This window comes from Archocentrus centrarchus, chromosome 16, assembly GCF_007364275.1.
Source record: "Archocentrus centrarchus isolate MPI-CPG fArcCen1 chromosome 16, fArcCen1, whole genome shotgun sequence".
NCBI lineage: Eukaryota > Metazoa > Chordata > Actinopteri > Cichliformes > Cichlidae > Archocentrus > Archocentrus centrarchus.
The window spans coordinates 17,743,420-17,770,075 of NC_044361.1; the positions used below are offsets into that span (position 1 = coordinate 17,743,420).

At 39.5% G+C, this 26,656-nt stretch overlaps 1 protein-coding gene across 1 annotated transcript in view; it reads right to left on the reverse strand.

Moving 5' to 3' along the window:
* cdkal1 (CDK5 regulatory subunit associated protein 1-like 1) overlaps positions 1-26,656 on the reverse strand; it is a 260,220-nt gene that overhangs the window by 231,864 nt on the left and 1,700 nt on the right. Inside the window, exon 3 of the mRNA XM_030750431.1 lies at positions 24,140-24,252. Coding sequence (XP_030606291.1) covers positions 24,140-24,252 — 113 coding nt within the window. The remainder of the gene's footprint in view (positions 1-24,139; positions 24,253-26,656) is intronic.

Below are 26,656 nucleotides of genomic sequence, written 5' to 3' on the forward strand. Positions count from 1 at the left end.
GGATCTGAGAGGACTTATGAGCTTCACCTCCAATCACATTTTATAAGGAAGCTCTTGTACAGGCACAGTTACAGCCACACAAATGCTAAGACATGCGCACACACATATACACAGACAGAGGGCCCTGGGGTTTGGCAGTTGGTCCATACGTCTAGAAGGGTTAGCAGCCACTCAGCCGTGGATGATAATGCAATCAACTGTCATTAGAGGGATGCTGGCTGATTTGATTGAAAACGCACACACTACTCATATTATATATATATATATATATATATATATATATATATATATATATATATATATATATATATATATATATATATATATATATATATATATACATACACACATATACACACACACACACACACACACACACACACACATACACACACACATACATACATACACACACTGTTTTACAATGTCCTGATTCCAAGGTCAGAAGCAAATGAATTAAATAAAACAATTCATAGATTAAACAATCAAATAATCAGCTGAATCAACAAGAAACAATTTCCAGTTCTAGCCCTAATCAAACATGAAAAAAGGAGAATATTCATAAAAAATGTATAAAAATAGCAGAAAGAAAGCACAAACAAGGGAAAAACAGGCATATCTAACTTTATCAGTGCTTAATCTTCTGATGCAACTACAGGGCAATACCAGTGCACAACAGAATCAGACAGTCTCAGTATTACTAAAGGGGCTTGAAGATTCAGTTATTTATCCTCTGGTGACCAACTCTCCATATTTATTTATTAGTTAATTTAAAGCTTACTGGTGGCATATAGGTAGAGTTTACAGAGCCTGCTTCTCTCCTGGCCAATCACATAATGCCCCCCCCCCCTTTTTTTAAGTAAGGATTGTGCATCTCTCTACAAACTCATTTACCATGTTATATCTGTCTATAAGGTAAAAGACAGACTTCTCTTAAGGAAATTTAAAGAACACCGGGCACTCAGCAACAGGGATAAAAAAATCAATGGATCTGCTGAAAAATATTTTCATCTTTATCCAAAGTAAACATACTTAGGGACAAGGTGCAGTACCTCACTGCATAAAAAATTTACATGCTGTTAAAGAAAACTGGGCTATGGACAAAATTAGTGATCACAAAAAGAAAGGGCTTTTCAAACAGTCTGTATTCAAATGGATTAATTTATCCATTTGGTTAGTCTTTTCAAAGCCTTGATTTTCAGGGTTGGAAAAGTCCAAACAACAGAGAAAAAAAAAAAAAAAAAAAGCTTACAAATTGGTCATATTACATCATCTAAGATATCGTCTCTTAAACTTACTTTTCTATTTTTTTCCAAAGCGCCTTTTCATACTCAGAGAAACCAAATATAACAGACTGCAGTCCCCCAAGATTCACTGTCTATGTCAGCTCTGTTAAATGGCAGAAATCCACAGCAGTGGTTCTTGCGATGTGTGCATAATCTACCGCCTCTTCTCAAGGGACAGATACGGCCGTATGTGTGAGTGTCTCTGTGTGGATGAAGAAGTAGGGAGGGTACGCCAAGTTAGGCACAGCAGGAGCCCATGATAGCACTCGCGTCAACAGTTTGACAACATCTTAGAAAGATCTGTTCACTTGGGATTACTCTCCTGTCCTCAACAACTCTGAGTATATTACTGCTGGAGGAGGAGAGTGAGCCTGACAGATAGAGGCTGAAAGAGACAGAAACGATGAGGATGCAGGGCTGAAAGGGAGGGAAAGAATCAAGACTAACAAGTTAAGAAGGATGGAGGTGAAGCAAGAACCGAGAAAAGAAAAAGAAAAGGCAACCCAGAAGAGATTGAGAAAAGGAGAATGAAGAAACAAAAAAATAAAAGAACAAAATAATGAGGATAGGCAAAGAAGAGAGAACTAGCATTAGAAGATGAAGTGGGAGTATCTCAGTGAAAAATAGCAGGCGAGCTCAGCTGAAAGTGGAGCAGGCATGATGAATGCTGCAAGACAAGCCAACCACTAATTTGGATGGCAGAAGTTTGCTTCTACAGGGCAAGAGGCTAGAGTCAATCTGTCTCTCTTAGGTCTGATCACAGAGCCACAGTGGGTGCACCTGGGTCCAAACAAGGGACCCAGACTAAAACCAGTGGAAACAACTGCTGAGCTGCCAGTTCAAAGCAGCAAGCATATACGTGCCTACACCGAGCAACATTAAGGCACATTTTCCACTACAGTCATGTTACAAATACATTTTCAGGTATGAAGTTTCAAAGCAATCACTGCAGGTCTTGTAGGGCATATATATATATATATATATATATATAAAAATAGTCTGTGTGTACAATGGAAAGTAATGATAAACATCTGGCAGTAAACTTCACTTTAAATGTGCATCAAGTGTGATTTATTGAGCTGCAAGCAGGCACGAGATGGAACCGAGGTCTAAATAGATTTTTGCCATTACGTGTCTCACCTTGCATAGATAGGATGATTTGAAGTCTGAGGTTCATGCTGTAATTGGGGCCAATCACTAGTCAGCAGCTCAGACAGAAAACCATTATGATCATCAGCGCAGACATAAAAAGGTATTTCGCACAGCCAGAAAGGGATTATTAGAGTCAAGGGCACAAAAGTCAGGGTGTCTGGGAAAAAGAAAGGCCTGAAAGGTTACTGACTGACAGATTAATATACCAGTGATTTCACTTTTACCACACACCTCAGAGTGAAAAATGACACACACTTTCACTTTCTAGATGGAGGCCAGTGTAATTTTCAAGGCTGGATAAAGAATCTATTTTTCAATTAATTGCTTTTTAAATCCAATATAGACTCTTAAAAAATCCTCAGACTGATATTAGCATGAGTCATAACACATATGTCCGATACGCGGTATATCTTTGCTAAATATTATTCAAACATGCATCAACTGGCATTTACATTTTTAAAGTAGCAAAAATTACAGCTGGCTAAAAAAAGCTGCTGAGAGTCTCAATAGTCCAAACTAATGATGTTAATGTTTATATGGACCTGTCACAGCTTAAGACCTTCATAGCTGACTGTAACCACCATATTTGATCCAGAGAACACAGTTACACAAGAAACAGAGTAAAGAAGAAAAATTCTTCACACTGATCTGAAATCTGTGTGTGTTGACAAGATATTTTCTCTGGCTACATCATATGAACGCCTTAAGTTGAATAAACAGGGTGTGGATTTTATTTTATCCAGTCTGTCCCTGCCGGGAGCTAATACCAGCCAGCCAGCTGTCTGCAGACATCAGGCTGATCTTGTCAACACAACACAATGCTAGAGATGAATTAGTGAGCAAACTTTTTTGCTCAGCCTGTTTTCAAAAAGACTATTAAAGAAATGTCTTCAAGCAAATCTGTAACTGAAGTCCAATCATGACTATAAGCAATAAGATATCTAAGTATAAATGGCCTGTTCAATGTACTGAATGGTGCAGGTCTTGTTTTTTTTTTGTCCATAAAGTCCTAAAAACATAGTACTTTCATATTTAAATTAAAATTTTCATTTAAAAGCTGAATTTTGAGAAATCTTTGCATTTGGGGACAAGGCCTAAAGCCAGCCAGTTTGTGTTTACATTTTGCAAAGCACCCCATTTGGAAACAAGGTCACATTAAGCAAACAAAATTAACTGTTAAATGATGGGAAATGTAAAGTATAACAAAATACTAATCAAAGAATAGAAGGATGTGCGTATGCATGCTTTGTTTTCTATGGCATAATTTTGGAGTTTGCGTTCTCTCTCATTTTCTAAAAAATTACACTATCGTACATTATAGTGCCAAAAGTATTCTGTCACTCATCCAAATCATTGAATTCAGGTGTTCCGATCAGTGTGTAGAGCTTCATGGAATGGGTTTCCATGGCCGAGCAGCTGCATCCAAGCCTTACATCAGCAAGCACAATGCAAGGTGCTGGCTGCAGTGGTGTAAAGCCCACTGTCACTGGACTCTAGAGCAGTAGAGACGTGTTCTCTGGAGAGATGAATCACACTTCTCTATTTGGGAATCCAATGGATGAGTCTGGGTTTGGAAGTTGCCAGGAGAAAGGTACTTGTCGGACTGCATGCTTCAGCATAACAAGACATTTTTGGACAATTCCATGTTCCCAAATTTGTGGGAACAGTTTGGGGATGGAACCTTCCTGTTCCAACATGACTGCACACCAGTGCACAAACCAAGGACCATAAAGACATGGATGAGTGAGTTTGGTGTGGAAGAACTTGACTGGCCTGCACAGAGTCCTGACCTCAACTCGATAGAACACCTTTGGGATGAATTAGCGCAGAGACTGCAAGCCAGGCCTTCTCGTCCAACATCAGTGTCTGACCGCACAAATGTGCTTCTGGAAGAATGGTCAAAAATTCCCATAAACATTCCTAAACCTTGTGGAAAGCCTTCCCAGAAGAGTTAAAGTTGTTATAGCTACAAAATGTGGGCCGACATCATATTAAAGCTTAAGGATTAAGAATGTAGATGTCACTCAAGTTCATACATGGGTGAAGGCAGATGAGCAAATACTTTCGGCAATATAGTGTATGACACAACCCAAGACAAAATCAAAACTTATCACTGTTGACTCAGCAACTTCCGTGACGCCATCAACTGAGTTAGTGTTAATGTTCAAGTCAGCTGGTATTTGTGCTGAGTTGCGTTTGCGTAACCTATAACTGTTAATATGGAACAATATAACGCACAGAACTACTTAGCAATTTAGTGATTAGCATGCAATGAATTTTAGATTATTATTTATGTAGAAAAACTTTGATAGCTACTTTCCTCTGCCACAGCAAACGAGCTATACATGTTTCCTTTTAATACTTGTGGAGCAACTGAGCGGATCTACTGTACTTTTTTAAGACATGCAGGTCTCCAACACATTACAAATAAATGAACTATAAAGCATATAAAATTATGATGGAAACTCAATAAAAAAAAAAATAAAAAAATCAGCAAGAGGGGGATAGAGCGCGAGAAAGGGACTTTAAGTACCTCAAAGCCAACTGTCATGCACACCATGGTAACCTCAGTCTTTTCCACATTTCACAACAATAACAGACTAGACAAATATTGACACACCGTTTCTCTGCCATTACAAATGTGATTATATTTGCTGTTTGCCCTAGAAGATGGCAGTTAATATTCAATGGTGTACGTGTCCCTGTGTGTGTGTGACTGGGTGTGTTTGTATATATGCACAATTGTAAGGTTGAAAAAAAAAAAAATGTGCATGTAAAGAACACACGTCTGTTTGTTCTGCACACAAAAGAATGTGTTAGAAGACAACCAAAGACCCAGAAATGTCCTCTGAGTCTGTGTCTGTGTGTGTGTGTGTGTGTGTGTGTGTGTGTGTGTGTGTGTGTGTGTGTGTGTGTGTGTGTGTGTGTGTGTGTGTGTGTGTGTGTGTGTTTTCTTTTATGCCATATGTCACCTGGTACAGAGACAAAGAAGGCAGAAAGCTTAAAAAGTAGGAACCACCTGTATGTAAAAGCTCACCTGCCCTCTGAAAAAGAAAATAAAGGCTCAAATGAATGTGAACAGATGGAGTGTGAGCTGAAACAAAAGCAGAGGCAGTAGATAAAATAGGCCATGTTCAATAAAGGGACAATACCAAAAGCACTACTGTTTGTTTTTTGAAGTAGGCTAGAGAAAGACAACTACCTTGCACAATTACAAACAATGACCAGTCCAGTTGTGTCCACAGTTTAGATACACACTGTAAAGGCATGGCAGCTGATGTGAGTCTAATTCCACTGTTTTGTAAATGCTGGTTCGCCACATGAGCAGAACTCGAATGGCTATTCCAGCTGCAGGTGAAGAAGGTGGAGTTAGATTTCACCCATGGGTTCAGAGACTCACTGGAAAGGCAGCTGAATAACATCATGGACTGCCACAACAGGAAAGCAGCCCAGCACATAAGGCAGGATGGGCCAGAGAGTGGAAGGTTGGAATCAACAAAACTTTTCAAAATAAAATGTTTACAGTAACACTAAAAAGAAATTGTTTGCTTTTCTTTCACATATTACTGATCAAGTCGATTACAAAAAAATGATTTAAAAGGAAAATACTGAATTAAAGGCTTTTTGTATCGCTGTTAAAGTGAAAGGATACCATATTGGCTCAAATGTGAAATACCGGCTTGTATTTGGTAACCAACCAATTACAGGTTCAGATATTCTTTTCCAATAAGGAAAATTTACCTAGTGGCTACACCACCAGCCAGCAAAGTAATGCCTAACAAGGATCAGAGATTTTAGTGAATAACCAAATGCAATTAAAATGTCAAATATCTACAGGAAGATGAGAGAAACATCAGGCCCTGATGTAGTAATGACTTAAAACAATACAGGAAGGCATAATTCTTCAACAAATCTCTAATTTTAATGGGGGTAGCCTTAATGCTGTTTATATTAAGGTTGCTTGCTTGCGTTTGGAGCTAATAACTATTTCACATATTTATGTTCCACATGTAAAGTGTCCTAATTTGATTAATAGTAATAATTAGAGCTTCCTCTGTGTTTTTTTTTTTTTAAACGTCTGGGTGAAATTGAAACAATTTAGGTCATCTGGCTCCTTAGTCCCAGATCTAAGCTAAGGGACATGCAAATCAGATGCAAATGACACCCCGAAAAGTGAAAACTAGTTATGGGCTGTGGTAATAAATACTGAATTTAGCCTCTTGGCATTCTAAAAGCAGCCAGTTGAGGTTAATATGCAAATGGTATGCAAATAGCCCAGATGCAGAGAGCTCCTTTTTTTTTTTTTTTTCCTGATACAGAGAACATGGGGGGGGTTATCAGTCCTGATGGCTTAGAAAGCAGACGCACATAACACTTCTTTATGATGTTGCTGACACTTGCACTCTTATATTCACTCTCCAACTATCATAAAAAGAAGAAAGCATATATAAAAAAAAAAAAAAAGAAGAGGAGGAAAGAAAGACAGGAGAAAAAAAATTACAAGACCTTATATGAGAGGAAAATGAGGGGGTAAGACAAGGAGACTAGAAGAATTGGGAAGTATGGCATGTAATTTCAATAATAAACCCCAGACAGTGTTGTTAGCTGATTAGAGGATCAGTGTGGAGACAAAGGGAGAAGGAAAATAAGAAAGCCTTTAGCAGTAAGGTATACAATTTGAAAGTAGGAAAGAGTCAAGTAAATGTAAAAAGAGAAAGGTCCAAAAGGATAATGAAACCAAAGCAACAGTATTGGATAGAAGAGAGTACTTTGGCATAAAGGGTTCAGGGAAGGGTAGTTAGGAGCATTTATTTAAAAGTGTAAGGAGAAAGACAAAAAGATATGTTACATCTACAGCAAATTTTGATGGGTGAGTTCTCACACACACACACACACACACACACACACACGATCCTCTTTGTGCATAAAAGGGAGGAAATCTGGAGGAAACACCGTGCAAGCACAACACATGATAAGCTTAGTGGACCACCTTGTTCAAATGGCGGTGTCTCCACAAATTACATGCATCACTGACGCGCACACACACACACACACACACACACACACACACACACACACACACACACACACACACACACACACACACACACACACACACACAAACCATGCTATGTACTAGTAGTTCCACCATAATCACTATAATGCCGTTAATTGAAACCCAGACTTGCCATGAACACATCACCTGATCTCTCTACCTGCAATGCTACCACATTCAAAATGAATACCACAAAGCTCTTAATCACAGATTCCACCCTCCAGTACACAGAGGCGGGCTGGTTGCTGATGTGCTTCGTGCCGAGCTTTAAAGGGAATGTGGATGCTGGCAGGTAGACTGGTGATTAGACAGGCTGTTCTGCTAAAGGCATGTAGAGCTGGGGGGAAAAAAAAAAAAAAATTTGAAACACACGCCAATACAAATTGCTAGTCTGGTTCACAGTGCATTTCCATAAACAGAAACCAAGCAGGGTGGTCCATTTTTGAACTGTGCATTTTCAGCATCTTGGTTTTATCTTAACACAAAAACAAAAAAGTTTACTGTGATTTTAAGACCCTGACTCCAATGACTGGTAGGATTTAAAGACAGAGGAAGCGATGTGTATGGATATAATAAAGAAGGGGTAGAAAATGTTAAAAACATGTGAAGGAGTCTAGTAACTGGATTCATGGAGAAAATCATGCCAAAATTGTATCAACAGAAAGAAATGCAAATAAATACAAGGATTACTCAGACTGAAGAGTAAAAGTCTGTCAAATCAATTTCACAACAACTATTGATTAATTCTCTAAACTGACTAGCTAAACCATAACAATTTGAGGTGCAATAAAAAAAAAAAAAAAAAAAAAAAAAAAAAGATCAGTGACTTGGCATATACAAAGCAAAGAGTTCTGGCCTTAAAGTGAACCATTCCCTTCAAAATAGTCACCATGTGTATGTGTGTGCACACATAAACATGGACCTCCATTCATGTGTGCCTCATTTCATTATATAGGTGGGGTAGACATGAAGCCAAATCCCAAAGAATGTGCCTCCTAATTAATAAATTATGGCAAAAATGGAACAATTAAAGTGTTTCTCACTATAAATAATTGATATCTGTGTCCACAGTCTGTGAACAATAGGGCAGCTCTCTCCTTGGGAAAAAATAAATAAATAAAATAAAAATTGCAAAAGAGGACAAAAGGTAGGAAAAGCTGCAGTACAAAACAAACACCAAGCCTAAAACAGCAGCAAGGACGAGGAGAGAGAAAAGGGAAGAAGGGGCTGCACGTACACAGAAAAAAACAAAAAAAAAAAAAACAAACAACACACATTTCCTCTCCTAACAGATTCCACTGAAAACAGATGGCATCAGAATTATCTGATGTCCTGTCACCGTCTTTTTATATGCTAATCCAGCTCCTACACACATCTGAGTCGCTTTAATCAGATATCAGGTCAGAGAAGCTAAATCAAGCTGAGACAATCACGCTGCTAGAATTTTACACTCCACCGAGGCAAGCAGTCACACAGCAATGTATCAATGCCCTTAATGTCATGAGACTCAGGTAAAGTGTGGAGTAACATAGATGGGCGAAGTTGCTTTCAGCACTTAAAGTGACTGATAAATTAGATAGAGCATATCTGCTACACTAACTCACTTTCTAAAGAAGCGCCACACCTGAATGTTCAGCAACACGACAAACTTCTCTTGCATAATTATCTCTTATTTATCACCATTTGCCAGCAGTCATTCTGTCACTCAAGAAGCAATGTCACAGCAGGAGTCCTGTTGTTTTTTTGTTACTGCTCAGTTCCTATGCTGCATGGAGCTGTTATTGATGTTTAGAGCTACTGTTGATAATAATTCAACACTTCCTCCTTCAAAGTACATCTGTTTCCTAATGAAGGTAAGAGATAAGAGTGGTTGTTTTACTGTATGGCCACCTCTGAGACAGTGACAGAAAACTAATGTTACCAAAGACACGGACTTGTTATAGTTCATGCAAATGTAGATTTTTTTTTTTTTTTAGCCATTTTTTATTAACTCTGTACTCTGCATTTTTTTTTTTTAAACAAAGGATATTACATTTATGCACTCACTGGCCACTTCGTTAAGTATACCTGTTCAACTGCTTGCTAATCCAAATATTTAATCAGGCAGTATTGAGTTGCTGCTATGTGACTGGGTTTAATGTGTTTAGGCATGTGAACTTGGTCAAGAAAACCTGTTCAAAGTTCAAACTGAACATCAAAATGGGGAACAAAGGTGATTTCAGTGACTTTGAACATGGCGTGGCTGTTGGTGTCAGATGGGCTGGTTGAGTATTTCAGAAACCGCTGATCAACTGGGATTTTCCCACATAGCCGTCTCTGGGGTTTACAGAGGATGGTCTGACAAAAAGAGAATATCCGGTGAGTGGCAGTGGGTGAAAACGCCTTGTTAACCCTATAGCGCCAAATGCGTCGTCAGGGACATAACGTACTTCAAATGTCCCGCTGTTCGTGGACTTCTGGCAACAAGTACTGTAATAACCCTATGTTGGGCGTGAAGTGCAATTTTTCAACTTTCAGAAACCATTTGAATTTTTCAGATGGGACAAACAGTCACATAATTACTATAAATCAGACCTCTCAGCGGTGCTATGCTCAGTGTTCACCAGCTGTTCATGGCAGGTAAGGGCAGGTCACAAGTGTATCGGCAGCGATCGCCCACTGTTAAAGGGTTAGTGCCAGAGTTCAGAGGAGAATGGCCAGACCGATTCAAGATGAGAGGAAGGCAACAGTAACTCAAATAACTACTCGTTACAACAAAGGTATGCAGAAGAGCATCTCTGAAGCTGCAATTTGCACAGGCTCACCAGAAATGGATCACAGAAGATTAGAAAACTGTTGCCTGGTGCTATGACAGCATGGATCAATCCTGCCTTGTATCGAGAGTTCAGGCTGGCGTTGGTGTAATGGTGTTGGGGATATTTTCTTGCCACACTTTGGGCCCTTTAGAATGAAATGAGCAGCCTAAATGAGTATTGTTGCTGACCATGCCCATCCCTTTATGACCACCACACTGTGCCCATCATCTGATGGCTGCTTCCAGCAGGATAACACACCATGTCTCAAAGCTCAAATCATCTCAAACTGGTTTCTTCAAACGTCCACACAGAAAAGGCTATGAATGTGATGTTAATGTCAAGATTTTGATCATAGAAAATATTTTGGCACATGTGAAAGACCTCCCAATCACCGGAGTGCCATCTCTGGCTCAGGAACGAGTTCTTGCCTCAAGTGGAGGAGTTCAAGTATCTCAGGGTCTTGTTCACGAGTGATGGGAGAAGGGAACGGGAGATCGACAGGCGGATCGGGGCTGCTTCTGCAGTGATGCGGACGCTGCACCGGTCCGTCGTGGTGAAGAGGGAGCTTAGCGTAAAAGCGAAGCTCTCGATTTACCGGTCAATCTACGTTTCTACCCTCACCTATGGTCACGAGCTTTGGGTAGTGACCGAAAGAATAAGATCGCGAATACAAGCGGCAGAAATGAGTTTCCTTCGAAGGGTGGCTGGCCTCTCCCTTAGAGATAGGGTGAGGAGTGTGGCCATCCAGGAGGGGCTCAGAGTAGAGCCGCTGCTCCTCCACATCGAAAGGAGCCAGTTGAGGTGGCTCGGGCATCTGATTAGGATGCCTCCTGGCCGCCTCCTGGGTGAGGTGTTCCGGGCATGTCCCACCGGGAAGAGGCCCCGTGGTAGACCCAGGACACGCTGGAGAGATTATGTATCTCGGCTGGCCTGGGAACGCCTTGGGGTCCCTCCGGATGAGCTGGAGGAGGTGGCTGGGGAGAGGGAAGCCTGGGCTTCTCAGCTTAGGCTTCTGCCCCCGCGACCCGGCCCCGGATAAGCGGAAGAAAATGGATGGATGGATGTGAAAGACCTAACCCCCCCCAAAAAAAGGCTATCCAGTCTCACTTTCCCTTTTTTCATTTTCTAATATAGTCAGTTCAAGAAAAAAATTAAATAAGTATTCACTGATAAACTCTGGGTATCAAAATATGACTAATAAAAAGGCAAAGAACCTGGCTAAGAATATTCCTGTTGAACCACTCACTATCAAGGATAGAAAAGTTACACACAGCAAAATGCTGAAAGACCACACAGACCCCCACAAACACACATGCAACAGCTGGAGCCTTCTGAGGATAGATTTATTGAGTTCAACCACAGAAATGCACACGGATAAACACACACAGAGCAATCATAAGATCAGATCAGATCTCAGAAGGCAGTGTCTGTCTGAAAGATTAGAAGAACCATCTGTCCACCATGTGGAAAGCATTGGATTATCAATAAACTTCACACACTTCTCTATGTGCATGAATCCATGTGCCTGTTTGATCCAAAAACTGTGGAAAGTAAATGAGGGCAAAAGCAAAAATGACAGAAAAAAAACATGCATACCCCCAGAATTAGAAAATAATAATAATCACCACTCTTAGTGTATAGAACAATTTTCAAAAAAAAAAAAAATCACAGCATTTGTTTTAACAGAATAATGTTAATTATAGTACAATCTTCATGATTGAGATTTCTATTTAAAAAAAAAAAAAAAAAAAAAAAAAAAAAACTCTCCTTTGATATAAAATACATGTATTTTAAAAATAATTTAACAGGGGTGGTACCTTTTTAAAAAGTATAATAAAGGATAACAAGAATAAAAAATAAATTAATAAAAGTTTCCCTTTGGTTGATCCCTAAAAGTTAAAGCCATAAAACTCATGTTTTCTGCAATTATTCAGTCTAAGCTAAAACATGGAAAAGTACTACAAACAGAATACTGAGAGTCAGTTTGCTCTCAGCACTACCTTACTTATTTAGTACCGGACAAAGAAGGAAAAAAACAAATAAATATATACCAATACATTTGAAAACCCAAAAACAATCATTCACCTTGCCACACACACACACACACACACACACACACACACACACACACACACACACACACACACACACACACGACCAGGAAATTGCTTGTGGCCACACTTGATGCTTAATCAATACACACCTATCGATCTCTTCCTTGGCTAAACATTACTTGTATTTACTCTGCTAACTTTCCCCTGTACAGATCCATATTACTAAAATAACCACAGAAGGAAGGAGAGCAAGGTTTCAAAGAAAACACAAAGAAGTTGAGCTGAAAATTCAAGCTCAGTTATTACTCGTCTACAAGTTGCCCTGCACAATCGATAGCAGATGAGCCATTTGGCTCGAAACCCGTGGATAACCACACACTGCTGCTTATATTCATTCACAGGTTTTTTTTTTGGTTTTTTTTTTATCAAGTCAAGTAAGGTCCTGCCAAGGCTCCCTGTCGAGTCATTTTTTCTGCTTGGTGATCAGGGTTACACTGTCCAACAATGAGTCAAATTAAACCCACTGCTAAATTCATCTGCTGCTTTTTAATCCACTTTATCCATGATCTGTTCTCTCACAAGGAAATCAGGAACTCTAGCACAGAGCTGACTCATTTAAAGACAAGCTCAGAGACACATGCAGGATTTATTACAACAGGACAGAAGTGTGTAGCACTCAAATACTCGCCAGGACCACTGACTTCTTTAACAAGCTTATTAACTTGTTCATTCATTCAAAAGAGTGACTAGACCTCACACAACTAATAAATTCATACAACACACAAACTCTCATGCTCACAATTTTTTTTCCCCCTTTTCACTCACAGGTAGCCAGTCCTTTCATTTCAGCAGGTGGCCTCGTACAAACATCCACACACAACGGTGCAGGTCACCCCTGCTTTCCATTTCAGCAGGTGGTCAGTGAGTAATGGCAGCTGATGGCTGAACATTGGACACTCAGACAGAAAGTGGGGGCTATCTTCCAAAACAACACAAAAGGGCCAAAGTGAAGAGAAGGAGAAAGAATAACCTCAAAGGGGCCTTTGAAAAGTCATTTACTACATGTCCTTGAATGCCTAAAATGATTTCTTTGCTTTTTATCCATATGTCACCCACACTTTATCCACCCACACCAACAGCTTGGCATGCCACATTAATTACAAACGTCTTTCAAGCATTTCCTCTTCATGAAGGAAACTGCATTTGTTTTCCTTGCTGAGTCAAGATGACAAGGAAACCAAAGAGACTTTTTAGTCTCTCACTTCTAATTTGTCCTTCTCCTCTTTAGGCTTATAATGTATTAGACAAGCTAATTATTCCAAAACAAAGAAAGCTACAATAAGTTGTCAAATGTCAAAGAACACAGATCATCTGTCTTTAGTCCTTTTAGCTCTACTGCCAAGAAGTGCGACACAAAGTTGCACTGTTTGTCCTCCAAGAGAAGAAAGCTAAGTGAATCTCTGAGTACGCTCCACTGAGCAAATTAAGATAATGACATTTTGAAATAATGGCATTTTGAAATTAGGACAATTTTGTGCTGTCAAATTATGTGAATAAAGCTCAGTTTGGACTTTGGTGAACCTAATTAACACACTGTTAGCTCTGTCTTATGGCAGTTACTGGCAATGCAGCTAGAGCTCTAAATTAACCAACATTTAAAAAAAATAAATAAATCTTGCTTTGCAGAAAACAGACAGTTCACAGATTCTGCACCAAGCTGCCCACACACCTATTATGATTTTTTGTTATTGTCAACAAAGCCCATGCTCAAATACACTATACTGCCAAAAGTATATGAAATTTTACTTGCTACTAAATATTCCACAGTCAACTGTTGGTGATATAACAAAGTGGAAGCAACTGGTAAAAGGCCACATAAAATCACAAAGCAGGGTCAGCTGATGCTGAAGCACATAGTCCGCAGACGTCACCAACTTTCTGCAGAGTCAATCGCTACAGACCTCCATGAACTTCACGTGGCCTTCAGATTAGCAATGTGGAGTGATGAATCACGCTTCTCCGTCTGATAGACGAGTCTGGATCGCCAGGAGAACAGTACTTGTCTGACTGCATTGTGCCAAGTGTAAGGTTTGGTGGAGGGGGGGATTTTGGTGTGGGGTTGCTTCTCAGAGGTTGGGCTCGGCCCCTTAGTTCCACTGAGAGGAACTCTTAAGCATACTAACACATTTTGGACAATTTCCCAAGTTTGTGGGAACAGTTTGGGCATTGCCCCTTCCTGATACAGAGAAGATGCTGTAGATCCATCATATTATAATCATCTGATGACCCTTTCATCCTGTTTTTGTTGGAAAGACAAGAGGCCTCTCTGGCTGAAATTTCTAATAAAGATATATGTACATAAATCTCTATGTAGAATTTTAAAAAATGTTTTGGTCCAAACGTGAGCGACACGCACTGAGGGAACCTGAAATATTTTACAAAATTAACTCATCAACTATGTTTGAGACTTCGTTTTTTTTTTGTTGTTGTTTACTCTTACCTAACAATTGAAAATGAGCTTGATTTTTGCTAGCTGAGTGCTATTATCTGACGAAACTGCAGCTGCTGCTTATCTGCGCACTAATTAGAAACGTGCGAAAACCCATGCTAAAACTGACCCGGGTCAATAACTACAGATTTCTTTTGATAATTATACCATATGTTATCTTGACATAGGGTTAAGCCAGTCACAGTTTTAGTTTAGTTTGGCAAATTTCATGAGCACTGGAGCCAGAAGGCTGCACTGAAGAAGCCAGTAAAACAGCCACTTTGATTAAGAATGAACACACACTGCACTGCTTCAAATACAAAGGAAGTTGTCTTAGGTGGGGTTTTTTTTTCTTGAGGGTGCCCCTGTTGCCCCATTTACATTCAATTATCTTTTTAAATACAGCACATTGCATTTAACTGTACTTACATTAAATGTAGGAAATTGAACATTCTGGCCTGGCAACTATGACCTTGGGGCACAGAACGTAGAAAGCTATCACAAAGCCAAGTTAAATGTAACTCCTGAACACCAGTGGCTTCATTATTACAATATTAGGAACATCAACTATGTTAAAGTGACTTATCGTTGCATGAATGCCACTTAACTTGATGCTTATCACTACTTCGGTACTGACCAGTCTGCCACTAACACCAATTCAGCAACAATTCCAACAAGCAACAAGTATGGGGGAGTTTTAAAAACATGTCACTAAAAATCAACCTGTCGCTGCTACTTAAAGGAAGTTATTAATTTAAAAAAAAAAAAAAAAAAGCAAAAAACTATCATGATCACCAAAATAAAACTTCTATTTAGTATCAAAGTTTATCTCAACTAATTTCATGACAGCTCACAGAGTAACTAGCACAATAATGGCCATCAGTGAAAGCAATGCAAAGTTCTGATACTAGGGGAGGAACAAAGTACTGATACAGTTCCTCTTGTGATTCGTTATATGTATTTATTTATAAATCACCAGTTTGACTCAAAACACTATTTCCTTGCACCTTCTAGTGGCGCTTACAAATGGAATGAAGGCAATGAGGAATGGGGGGAAAGAAAAATACTGAGTGTACACGAATGGTCACTGTGTTGTGAATTTAGAAGCATGCTGATATAGATAGAAGCTACCTAAAACTGTGCTAACACACTCATCTAGATGGAGATTATTGTAATTTTAAATACACCGTTTTAAATTACTGTCGGTATCACCTGAATCTGAACCACTGAACAAAAAATGAAATGGGTGTCCATTAGCGGTTTAATAGCCAGGGTCTTGGTGCTTGTGGAGGACAGATTTCCATAACTGTCTGCTGTATTGTACATTTACAAGATTATGTGTGACATGGTATGCCATTATTTTATTAATAACCAGCAACCACCAAATTTGCAAGTTCTGGTATAGTTATCCTCACATTAACTACAAGGCCCAAGCTTTTTATTTATTTATTTTTTTTTTTATAATTTGTTTTACTTGTCATTATACACTGTGTAGTAAATTTATGTCAGGGGGGAAAAAAATGGAAACATAACATTCACTTTGATCTGTTTACCCGTACTGTGCTGCATCCACGTGGATCTCAAGACTGGCTCATTATTCTCTATTACAAGCTACCATTTAAAATCACTTGGAGACATCTATTGTGCTTTGGTGGTGCATAAAAAGGAAATCTACTATAAATTTGAAACAATGTAGAAAAAATACAAACATTTTTTTCCATTTATGTCAACACTTCACATAGTTTTATTTAAAATGATGTAGCCAAAATAAGGTTTCAACTTTCACGAAAAAGGAAACAAAAAAAAAGCAAATAAAGAATGACGTATTTAACAGAGAGCTGTGCTCTATCTACAGTCAGTATATATGACCACTGGAAAGCAATTTTATGAACAAAATTTTAGACATCCCCACTGCCCAAGAATACACATACTGTATTTGTATGTCATATTAATACACATGAATTGGCAAGACTTGGGCAATAGAGCATGTGTGCATACACCTAACTGGGAGCTGCCCAACATATCCACAGGCACGCCATGTTTCCCACCAAGCAGCTCCAGTCGAGACATTAGGGGTTAAATGCCTTGTTAAATGGCACCCGATGCATTTTGTTCAAGGGAAGGGAAGGCAGTGCTCCAGCAATTTCCTACACAGTGTGGGTGTGGTGGCCAGAGATTTGAACTGTCAGTCGTAGGCCAACGGCTTTTATTTTTTACAACTAGGCCACCTTCAACGCCAGAAAGTATCAGCTCCCAGCTTTGATTTAAGGTTCAACACTATGGATGTGAGCAAAACCTGGCTTCACCCCTCATCCCCTTTCCAGACAACCTCCCTCACTTGTCATTTTTCTAGTCTCTCCTTACCTTATACCCCTCCACCCCCATGCCTTTCCTTCAGCTCCTGCCTTATCCCATTACATCCCTCCATGATATTCACATTATATCCCTTCAGGGTATTCACAATCTCTGTGGAATGCAGGCGGTATTCCTGATATAACATGGGGTTCACTTGACTGGCTGGATTCTAAAGGGAATTGGTAATACACTTTCTTCCTCCACAGGGAAGTAGCAAAGGAAACTTCCTTCAAGCTTCTCAAGTCATTTGTCACTTGTTCTCTTCATCAAGAAATAAAGGTGCAGGGACACAAATGACTGGGCAGATGGGGAGAATTTTATTTTTTTCTTTTTGCTTCAATTCTCCTTCCTTTCGTACCTTTGAGGTTTAAAGCTAACAAGGGTGAAATATCACTGCCCTTTCAGAAACAAATGTTCTGTTTTTCTCCCCTTAGAGAAGCGAAAGGAGGTCTCTCTTTCATTCAAATCTGATTGCTCTCCTTGCTCTTAAATCACACATATGGGAAGGGTTTTCCAACAATGAAGGTGACCTGTGCATCCTCTCTGGAACGAGTTCCTGGGAGGAATATATTTGTTTCTTTCAATTACTAAGCATTTATTTTCAATTACTAGGCATTTATTTTATGCATTTAGACAGGACATGCAGATTAATTTAATATTTAATGTTTTTGAAAATTAAAGGATGATTTTAAAAAAAATCTCCAAGACTGACACTATGGTTTCCAACTCTCATGACAATTTCTAGCTGCCATGATTGTACTGGTCAGGCCAGTTTGCAGTATTATGAATATTCCTCCTGCCTATACCGCTTCCCGTGTTTCTCCTCTATCCATAGCTCCCTCAAGGGAATTTTAAGGTCTTTAATCCTATGGCTTCTAAATGGTTACTTACTGGGTGCTATCTACACATGGGTCACCTTGTAGGATCAGCAAAACACACATGTGCATGCTCGCACATGCAGACATGCGCACATACACAATGTTGGAACCACTCTAATCTTCTGGTCTCTAAATGGTTACACCTGACTGCCTGGACTGATGGGTCTTTCTGTTGCACTCCAGACAAAAATCAAAGCTCTGGAGACTGTGTGTGCCTTAGTAAAGACATAAGAAATGAGAGATGGGTGTTGCATTACCGTTTCAGCAGTTTTGCCTAGTTTAAGTCAAACAGCATGAGACAAAAATGACGTGAGGTCAATTTCTAAACTTAGAATAGTAAACTGTGCCAGCATCCAAAGTGATCTTTCAATTCACGCATGCATGGTATGATTATTTTTAATTTAAAAATGAATAATTCTGCTCACTTTTTTAATTTGTATTTAATTTATTATCTATTAGAGATCCCCCACCCCACTAATCTACTGCTGCCAGCTACGATTTCGTATTCTCTTTTTGTAGCTTCTCTTCTCTTTTAGAAATGCACTCATTTTCTCTCCCCTTACATCTCACCTGTCAGCCGTACAAACCATGACCCTCTACATCCTCCCATTTCTACAGATCTCCCAGATTCTAGCTCATTTCCCTGGCACCGTACTGTCCTCCCTGCTCCCCTTCCTACTTCCAACCATCGCTTAGGCTAATTCTGTCTTGAAGTGCCGGCTACGTCTGCTGTACCCTGCATCCCAGCACCCTCTCTCCTTCCCCATAGACGACTCCTCTCATCTTTCCTTACACTGCTGTCTCCTTCATTCTTCCACTTGCTCCCTCTGTCCTCTCTAAATCAGTGAAACAAGCGGCACAGTTACGACACAGTGGAAACACAGTGAGCATACAGAGTTTTTCTCAGGCGTGCAGACACCAGGCGATATGTCTAATCTTGCAGAATGATGACTGTCGAAAACGCAACTGTCTCTCGTACACTTTCTCTGTACAATACCAATTCCCACCTCGTCTGCAACTGTGTGTGAGAAGAGTAAATGTGAGTGCGAGCGGGCTGCGTCTGCCAATGTGTGTGTTTAGGTGGAGGTGGAGTCAGACAACATTGTAAGTTTTCATTGGCTATAACCTTGCGGCGTGTAATGTTCCGTAGCACGTAGTCAGCCAATCAGAAGGTCCTCATACACTCCGTTTTATGAATGAGATGGCATGTATGCGAGGAACACAGACTCCAAGTGAATACTCTACGGTGATGTAATACAATCACACAGAGCCGCAGAAGAGCTAGAAACACAAATGCAGTATGGGCTCCGTCAGAACATTGTTTCAGGGGTATCAGCCACAACATCTATATATTATACCAATTTTACAAGCAAAATGTTAAATATGCTTAATGTCAGTAAAATATAATATATATGTACATTTAAACTAAAATATTTTTTCAGCTGCTGTTGACCAAACAGTTTTATAATAAATAAAAGCACTATACTTACAATACTTCTAGCTTTTTCCAAAGTACCTGACATATCATGTTTAAAAACAGGTCAATGCCTAAAAATGACCTTGCAAAAGAAGGAAAAAAAAAAAAAAACACACATTCTCTGTCACACCCACAGCATTTGCTATTCACGGGACCACCTGTAATACCTGCTGATCAATTAAGTCCTCGTATCACTTTATCAAAGCAGCCCACACCCTCTCTCTGAAACCCATATCCTCCAACGTTTGTGTCCAAACCAGGAACTGAGAACGCCTCATTTGGCTGACATTGTGTACCCGGGAGTAATTTTGCCTAACCGGTATGTAAAATCCTAACTGAAGTGCTGTGTGCGCGGCTGGCTGGCAGAAAAGATATTGGGCGGGGAGGAGACCAGCCAAAAACAATCAAAATATCCTGGTGTGACTTTCCATGAAGGGTGTGTGTGTGTGTGTGTGTGTGTGTGTGTGTGTGTGTGTGTGTGTGTGTATACGCTCATGTGTGACCATAGATGCCTCCCTATGAAGTCACTATTTGGCACATTGCTCTGCTGCTCAAATGCGGTTCATTGGTGTGAGTGTACGATGGTGGGTAAACAGTGCCCCCTTTGGCTGTGCACAGGAACAGCTAATGAGGACAAGCCAGGATGAACCAGAACAAGCACTAAAACAAGTGTTAAGACAATGAAAGCAGAGGTAAACAACAGAAGTGTCTTTCATTAATGCAAACACAACAACCAAAAAAAATAAAAGAGAAGATGGAAGACATTTTCTCTTCTGGCTGACAAGTACTATTCAGTGTGTGTAATGCATTTATATAACTGGAATGTATTGAGTGTGACCAAATAAATAAATGACATGGCATATTATTTATCTCCACAAGTGGCAAGCAACTAATATGTCATGCTCCAACATGAATGAACTGTTATTAAAAGAAGTTCTATGAGTTTCAACATTTCACATGAAATTACGCTTTCTGCATTTAAACACTGCATATTCAAGCCAAGTTCATCTCCAACTAGAATGAGGAGTAATTGTGTTTCTCAGCTAAACACAGCTGCAGGTCTCCTTAACCAAAAACACTCCATTCAGTCTTAATAGTGCAGAGTCTTATTATATAAACATAATATCTTACGGCTTTGCATTATATGCAATCATGTTTCTAAAACAGTTGATACAGAGCTGGCTTTATTTACAGCTTATGCAAGATCAGGTGTTGCCTTTAAGTTTTGGAAAGCTACAAATTTTAAAACTATGAATGGGAACGGAGTATACTCGAAGGATGACCTCATCCTGATAGCGTAGTGGTTCATTCTTTAAACAAAAGGTTCCTACATGGGCCGAGGCTGCCACCCATAGGCCAATACAAGAACTGCTACTATCTCCCACCAAGTGATGTCATAGTTTAAGAAAGAAAGTTAGAGAAGGGTAGGAAAGAGCGACAAGGGGGGGCATAAGGATGTGATAGAGAGAAAACAGGAAAGAAGGATGAGAGAGAGGGGGAGAGAAGGGGGGGAGAGAAGGTGATGTCATATTTTCAGAGGCATGGAGGCTGTCTTTGTCCGCACGCTTTCATTAAACTGCGGAATGACATGGTGGATTTGAACAACACACACTACAGAGGTGGTTGGGAATTCATGATTTTATACAGAACATTCACTCACAAATGATAATGTTCAACCTGTCCCCATGTTCAATCCGGCCAACAGCGCCATACTATTCAGAAGCCTATTTCTATGTTAGTCATACCACACAATTCCACTCTCTTTGATACACTCCTGACAATTTCATGCCATTGTAGAAGACTGCAAAGCATTCCATACAATACCATTCAGCACAATCACCACCTCTACCAAATGTAATCTCACCTGATTTGGCCATGACCGTCGAGTTCTCTTTCTTACAACGAAATGCAGCGAATGAGTGGAGATTTTTTTTAACTCCGAGAGGGACGGAGCGACAAGGACAGCAGGGAAAGAGAAAAAATACAAGAACGCAAACAAGGGGGGGGGGGGAAAGAGATGGATAAAAAGCAGAGCTGTGGAGGACAGAAACCAAACTAAGCCTTTAGTATTAGCAGTAAGACTTTGACCTTTAACGTACTTTGTTGAGAGGAAACAGAGTGAAAAAAGGCTTAAGGAGAAAAACAGAAGCAGTATTCCAAGTCCTTATGGATCTAAGATTAAGGTATATTAGCACTACAGCATGGGGTAAAAACTACTTCGATTTAACCACTGAATGGCAGAATTTTTTGTTTTCTAAGCAGTTATATGAGAGACATGCAACTAACAAAACTTGTGTGTATGTGAAACACACCTTAGTAAATATTTACATAACTACCTAGAATCTTAATGCTGATGGTCATGAGTATTCTTCCAAAATAAGCAACCTATTACTGTTCACTATTCCCAGTTCCTTTTGATGTGACTTAAGCAAGTTAAATATTATAAATTAAAAAAAAAAAAAAAAAAAAAAAAAAAATCACATTCACACTGCCTCCATCTCCCTCTGACTTGGAATGAATCTAGGTCTGCAGTTGTGTCCACAAGCTTGTTATGGTCAGCTTGAATGATAAGGTAAATTTATGTGTAGGAATCATGCTTGAAAAATGGCACGAGTGGGGCCATGCGCTGTTATAGAGTCCCTAGATTCAGAGAACTATCCTGAGAAAGAGGAGGGGGGAAAAAAGTGAAACAATAGCTTCTCATCAAATTATGATATCAGACAGAGAGAAAATGAATCTTATTTTCAACAAAGTAAACACACCCAAACCACTACTGGGACACACCAGGTAGACAAATGTTTATGAAAACATCAAAGAAGAGTGCATATTTTCTAAATGTATGCAGGCATGAAAAATATATGCAAACAGCAGAAGAAAGACATTCAATTAACTTTCTTTTGACCCTCATGTGTATTTATATCCCATTTTTTCCTTTAGCGTTTTCCTCACAGGTACATACACTGAATGATTTGAGCTACCTGCGGTGTAAGATCGGAGAAGTGCAAGGCTTTATAAACAAACACTTCCTGTGTGGTCGCTGTGCAGTCCTGCTTTTAACAAAAGGAGGAGACGGAAAGAGGCTTAATCCAGTGATTACAAAAATCTAATATCCATAACAGCAATATTTAACCTTATTACCAAAGAGTGTATTACATTACACCCTCTTGCATCTATATCTGCTGAGGACTTTAAGACAACCAGAGAAGCAATGTGTGCTGTAATTAGATTCGGAGACAGGCAGATATTACCCTTACAAAGGTCAAAGTGGGAATAGAAAACAACTGTCTGAATACAAACAAGTTTTCTCTACACTCTCTTCCGATTGCAACCATTCCACCAAATTACAAATCCCAAAATAAATTAGCAGACAGCATAAAGCTTTAGTAGAAGCATGACAGGGTCTGCTATAAAGTGAAGGGGCAGGTGAAAGACAACAAACTGAACAGAGACGTGTTGCGTCAGCGAGGAGCTTCCGGACAGAGAAAAAGAGAAAGATCAAGGGTCTAAACTGCTGGATGAGGAGGAAAAACCAAAGGCCCGTGGTCATGGGTTTAGTGTGTCTTGTGTGTCATGTTGAATGAGTGGGTAGATCTGCATGTTTGAAGTGTGTGATTAATGTCCCTCTATGGCTGGAGAGACCCCACAGAGAAGGGGGGGGAAAAAATGCCTAAGGGGCTCACTCCCACTCCTTCATCTGTCTTGGTGTGTCTATTAAAACACACACACACACTCACACGCACACACACACACACACACACACACACACACACACACGCACGCACACACAAGTGCATACAGAAAGACATGCAGTACAACAAAAACACTCACACTGTATACATAACTAATCCCACACCTTGGCATAAGTCAATTTTCTTTGTGACGGGCTGCTAGAAACACGAGGTCATGCACACTTAGCAGAAAATCATATTTAACTGACAACTACAATCCAAAACTCCATTCTGAAATAATGAATCATCACTCTTTGCATTATCTTTTTTATTGGTGTTGCTCTAATAACACACTCACAATGAAACCCCTCATGAAAGATGTGTGGTAATCTAGTACCTAACATGCATATTGTCTTCATGCAAAAGCTAAGAATGAGGTTTTTTTTTTCTAACAATCTCTAATCTGAAAAGGTTTTTGTCCATTTTTGCTCAGGTTAAAGCATATAAACGGCTGGTGTGATCTTGATAATGACAACTAACAGATTCCATCTGGTTCCTAAAGACTGGCAGACTCCAAACATGAATCAAAATTCTTTACACTGAAAGGTTTATCCATACATGTTTTTGAAATGTTTAGTTCAGCAAAAATAAAACTCACAAAAACCAGAATAATACACAAGGTACTGTGCATTTACAAAGCAAGACTGCCCCCTTGTGTTTAATAACAATACTGTCATCAATTCTACTGACATTGTGTATGTATGTATATATGTAAAATTCCATATTTACAATTTTAGTTGTTCATTTAGCTTTAATGCAAATCTTTTGGTCTAAAATGTATCCATCTCTCTAGTGTACCATTATTATAATGCTTGCTGACTTCAAGTCAACAGATTTAATACAAATTACTACAATTATATAATTTCTTACCAGTCATCTTGTATCCGCTGGCAGCCAGCTGCCCAGCCATGTACTCTCCATCTGAGTTGTTATGACTGCAGCCCCATGTTTTCATCCAGATCTTTTGGGTTCCAGGGATTAAACTAAAAATTGATGACAAACATGTCCATTATACAACATCCTGATGTGCAAAAATCTACATTTAAACCTAACATCACAAATCCTGAATAAAACTGACCGCCTGATAAATGACTTGTCCATTTTAAAGTTGTTTTATTACCCAAGTGTACTGGATAGAATATAAAAAGGTGCTTTTACACTCAATTGGTTTAGGCTGCTGTCAAAGCTGTTCCCCAAATCTCAAGAAACCAATTGATAAGGTGGCTTTTCATTTCAGCAGGATCTTGTTTAGTACATTTGTGATTTGGAGGCTTCTAAGGTTTTTGTGATTGTTGTATGCTGTGAGTGAGTGTTTCAAGAGAAGAAAAATAAGAATTTTCCCTGCTAGGTGGGAAATACACAATATAAGACAGCATGTATGTGAAACAGTATGATTTGCTTGCTGTAGCTGCAATTTAGTCTTCCCCAGCTTATCCATGTAGGGCTTACACAAACCTAGCATGACTACAGGATGGACTGATACATTTGATTACTGAAAAATATAAATATGTAAAATATTAGCATAAATCTAATCAGAACAGCTAGCAGCCAGGTGAAATTAGAAAACTAAAATAACCCCCTAAGTACTGGGAATAAACAATATCACAATAAACTTCAATCCTCAACTAATGTAATAAAAACAATTAGATTATATACAAACTTTCTCTTTAAAACAGAGCCTACAAGTTAATGAGGCATTTTTTTGGGGTACCTCACACTTTAGGAATTTAAATTAAAAATATATCAGTTACTTGGAAAGTTAAGCACACCTTTACATTTAAATACCTTCAAATCCACAAAATTATGATGAGAGCTTCCAGATTACATGCTAGTGATCAGACCATGTTTTGGGAGTGGCAACTGGAGCCTCTGACACGGGGCACGATCAGAAGAATAATCAAGAGAACTCTGGGAAAAGGTGTAACATTTAACATAATCGAAAGGGAAACCTTTTGTTTAAGAATGTAAACACTTGGAGTAATTTAGAAATGGCGTCTAACTAACTAAGTTGTTCAGCACTGCAGCTTTTACAACACTGTCTGCACCACATGCTGAGCAGACAGTGGTGCGCAGTAGAGCAGTATCTTCATGCAAGTTCCTGAACGCTTTGTGAAGAGTTCATTTCCCCCAACTACTGAAATACAACCCTATTAAAAAAAAAAACAACAAAAAAAAAACCCACCTATAATCCCCCCTCCACCAAACTTTACACTTGCCACAATGCAATGCAGTCAGGCAAGCAGTGTTCTCCACTGCCCTAGAGTCCAGTGGTAGCATGCTTTACAGCATTGTATCTAGTGCTTTGCATTGTGCTTGGTGATGTAAGGCTTGGATGCAGCTTCTTGGATGTGGAAACCCATTCCATGAAGCAATCTGCACACTGTTCTTGAGTCACATTAGGTTTGGAGGTCTGTAGCAACTGATTCTGTGGACTGTGCGCCTTGGCATCAGCTGACCCTGCTCTGAGATTTTGTGTGGCCTACCACTTCGTGGCTGAGTTGCTGTTATTCCCAATCGCTTTCACTTTGTTAGAATGCCACTAACAGTTGGCAAAACTGTTGGCAATACAGTGTATGTACAAGTGGCATTAATTTTAAAAGACTGCCAGTTTGTCTAAGAATGACTTCAGCTACAGCAGGGACAGCCAAAGAGCAGACTGTCAGGATCTTAAGGTATTTCTTGCAACCATTGGTGTCAAAGCGAATGTATCTCCAATCACAAAGCAACTGCATAAATTTGACCTGCATGGAGGGCAAGTCTGCAAATGACCTTTGCTGCTCAAAAAGAACATGAGAGCAAAACTGCAGCATGCTAATGAAGATACAGGCAAAGATCAGTCTTTCTGATTAATGTTATCTGGGCAGACAAAAGATGCACCTGTTTCGCACCAACCAAAGATGCTGCTCAGGAGAACTTCAGACAAACTGTGAGGCAAAACTGTGGAAATCTTATGGTTTAGATATGCTTTGCTGTAACAGTGACTGGGCAGCTTACAGTATTTGATTCGATATTGAATGCAGCATGATATCAAAGAGCGTTTGAGGATAATATGTGGCCATCTGTCCACAAGGTGATGCTCAGAAGAGGGTGTTTCAACATAACTGTGATCCAGAGAAACACTGAATAACCTCGAGGAATGGATCAAAAAGATGAAATGCAGCATTACAGAATGGCCAAGACAAACACTTGCGTGCATTGATATGTTGCAGAGGGATTTAAAACTGGCAAAACATGCAATAAAACCCTTAAAAATCTTGCAAAAAATAACTTCATTATGGAAGAGCAGTCAAAAATTTCAGTGAACTGTTAAGAGACTGGCAGACAATTGTGCAAACACCTCCAAGAAGTTATTTCTGCTAAAGTGGGTGTTGCTGCCTTTTGAAGCCA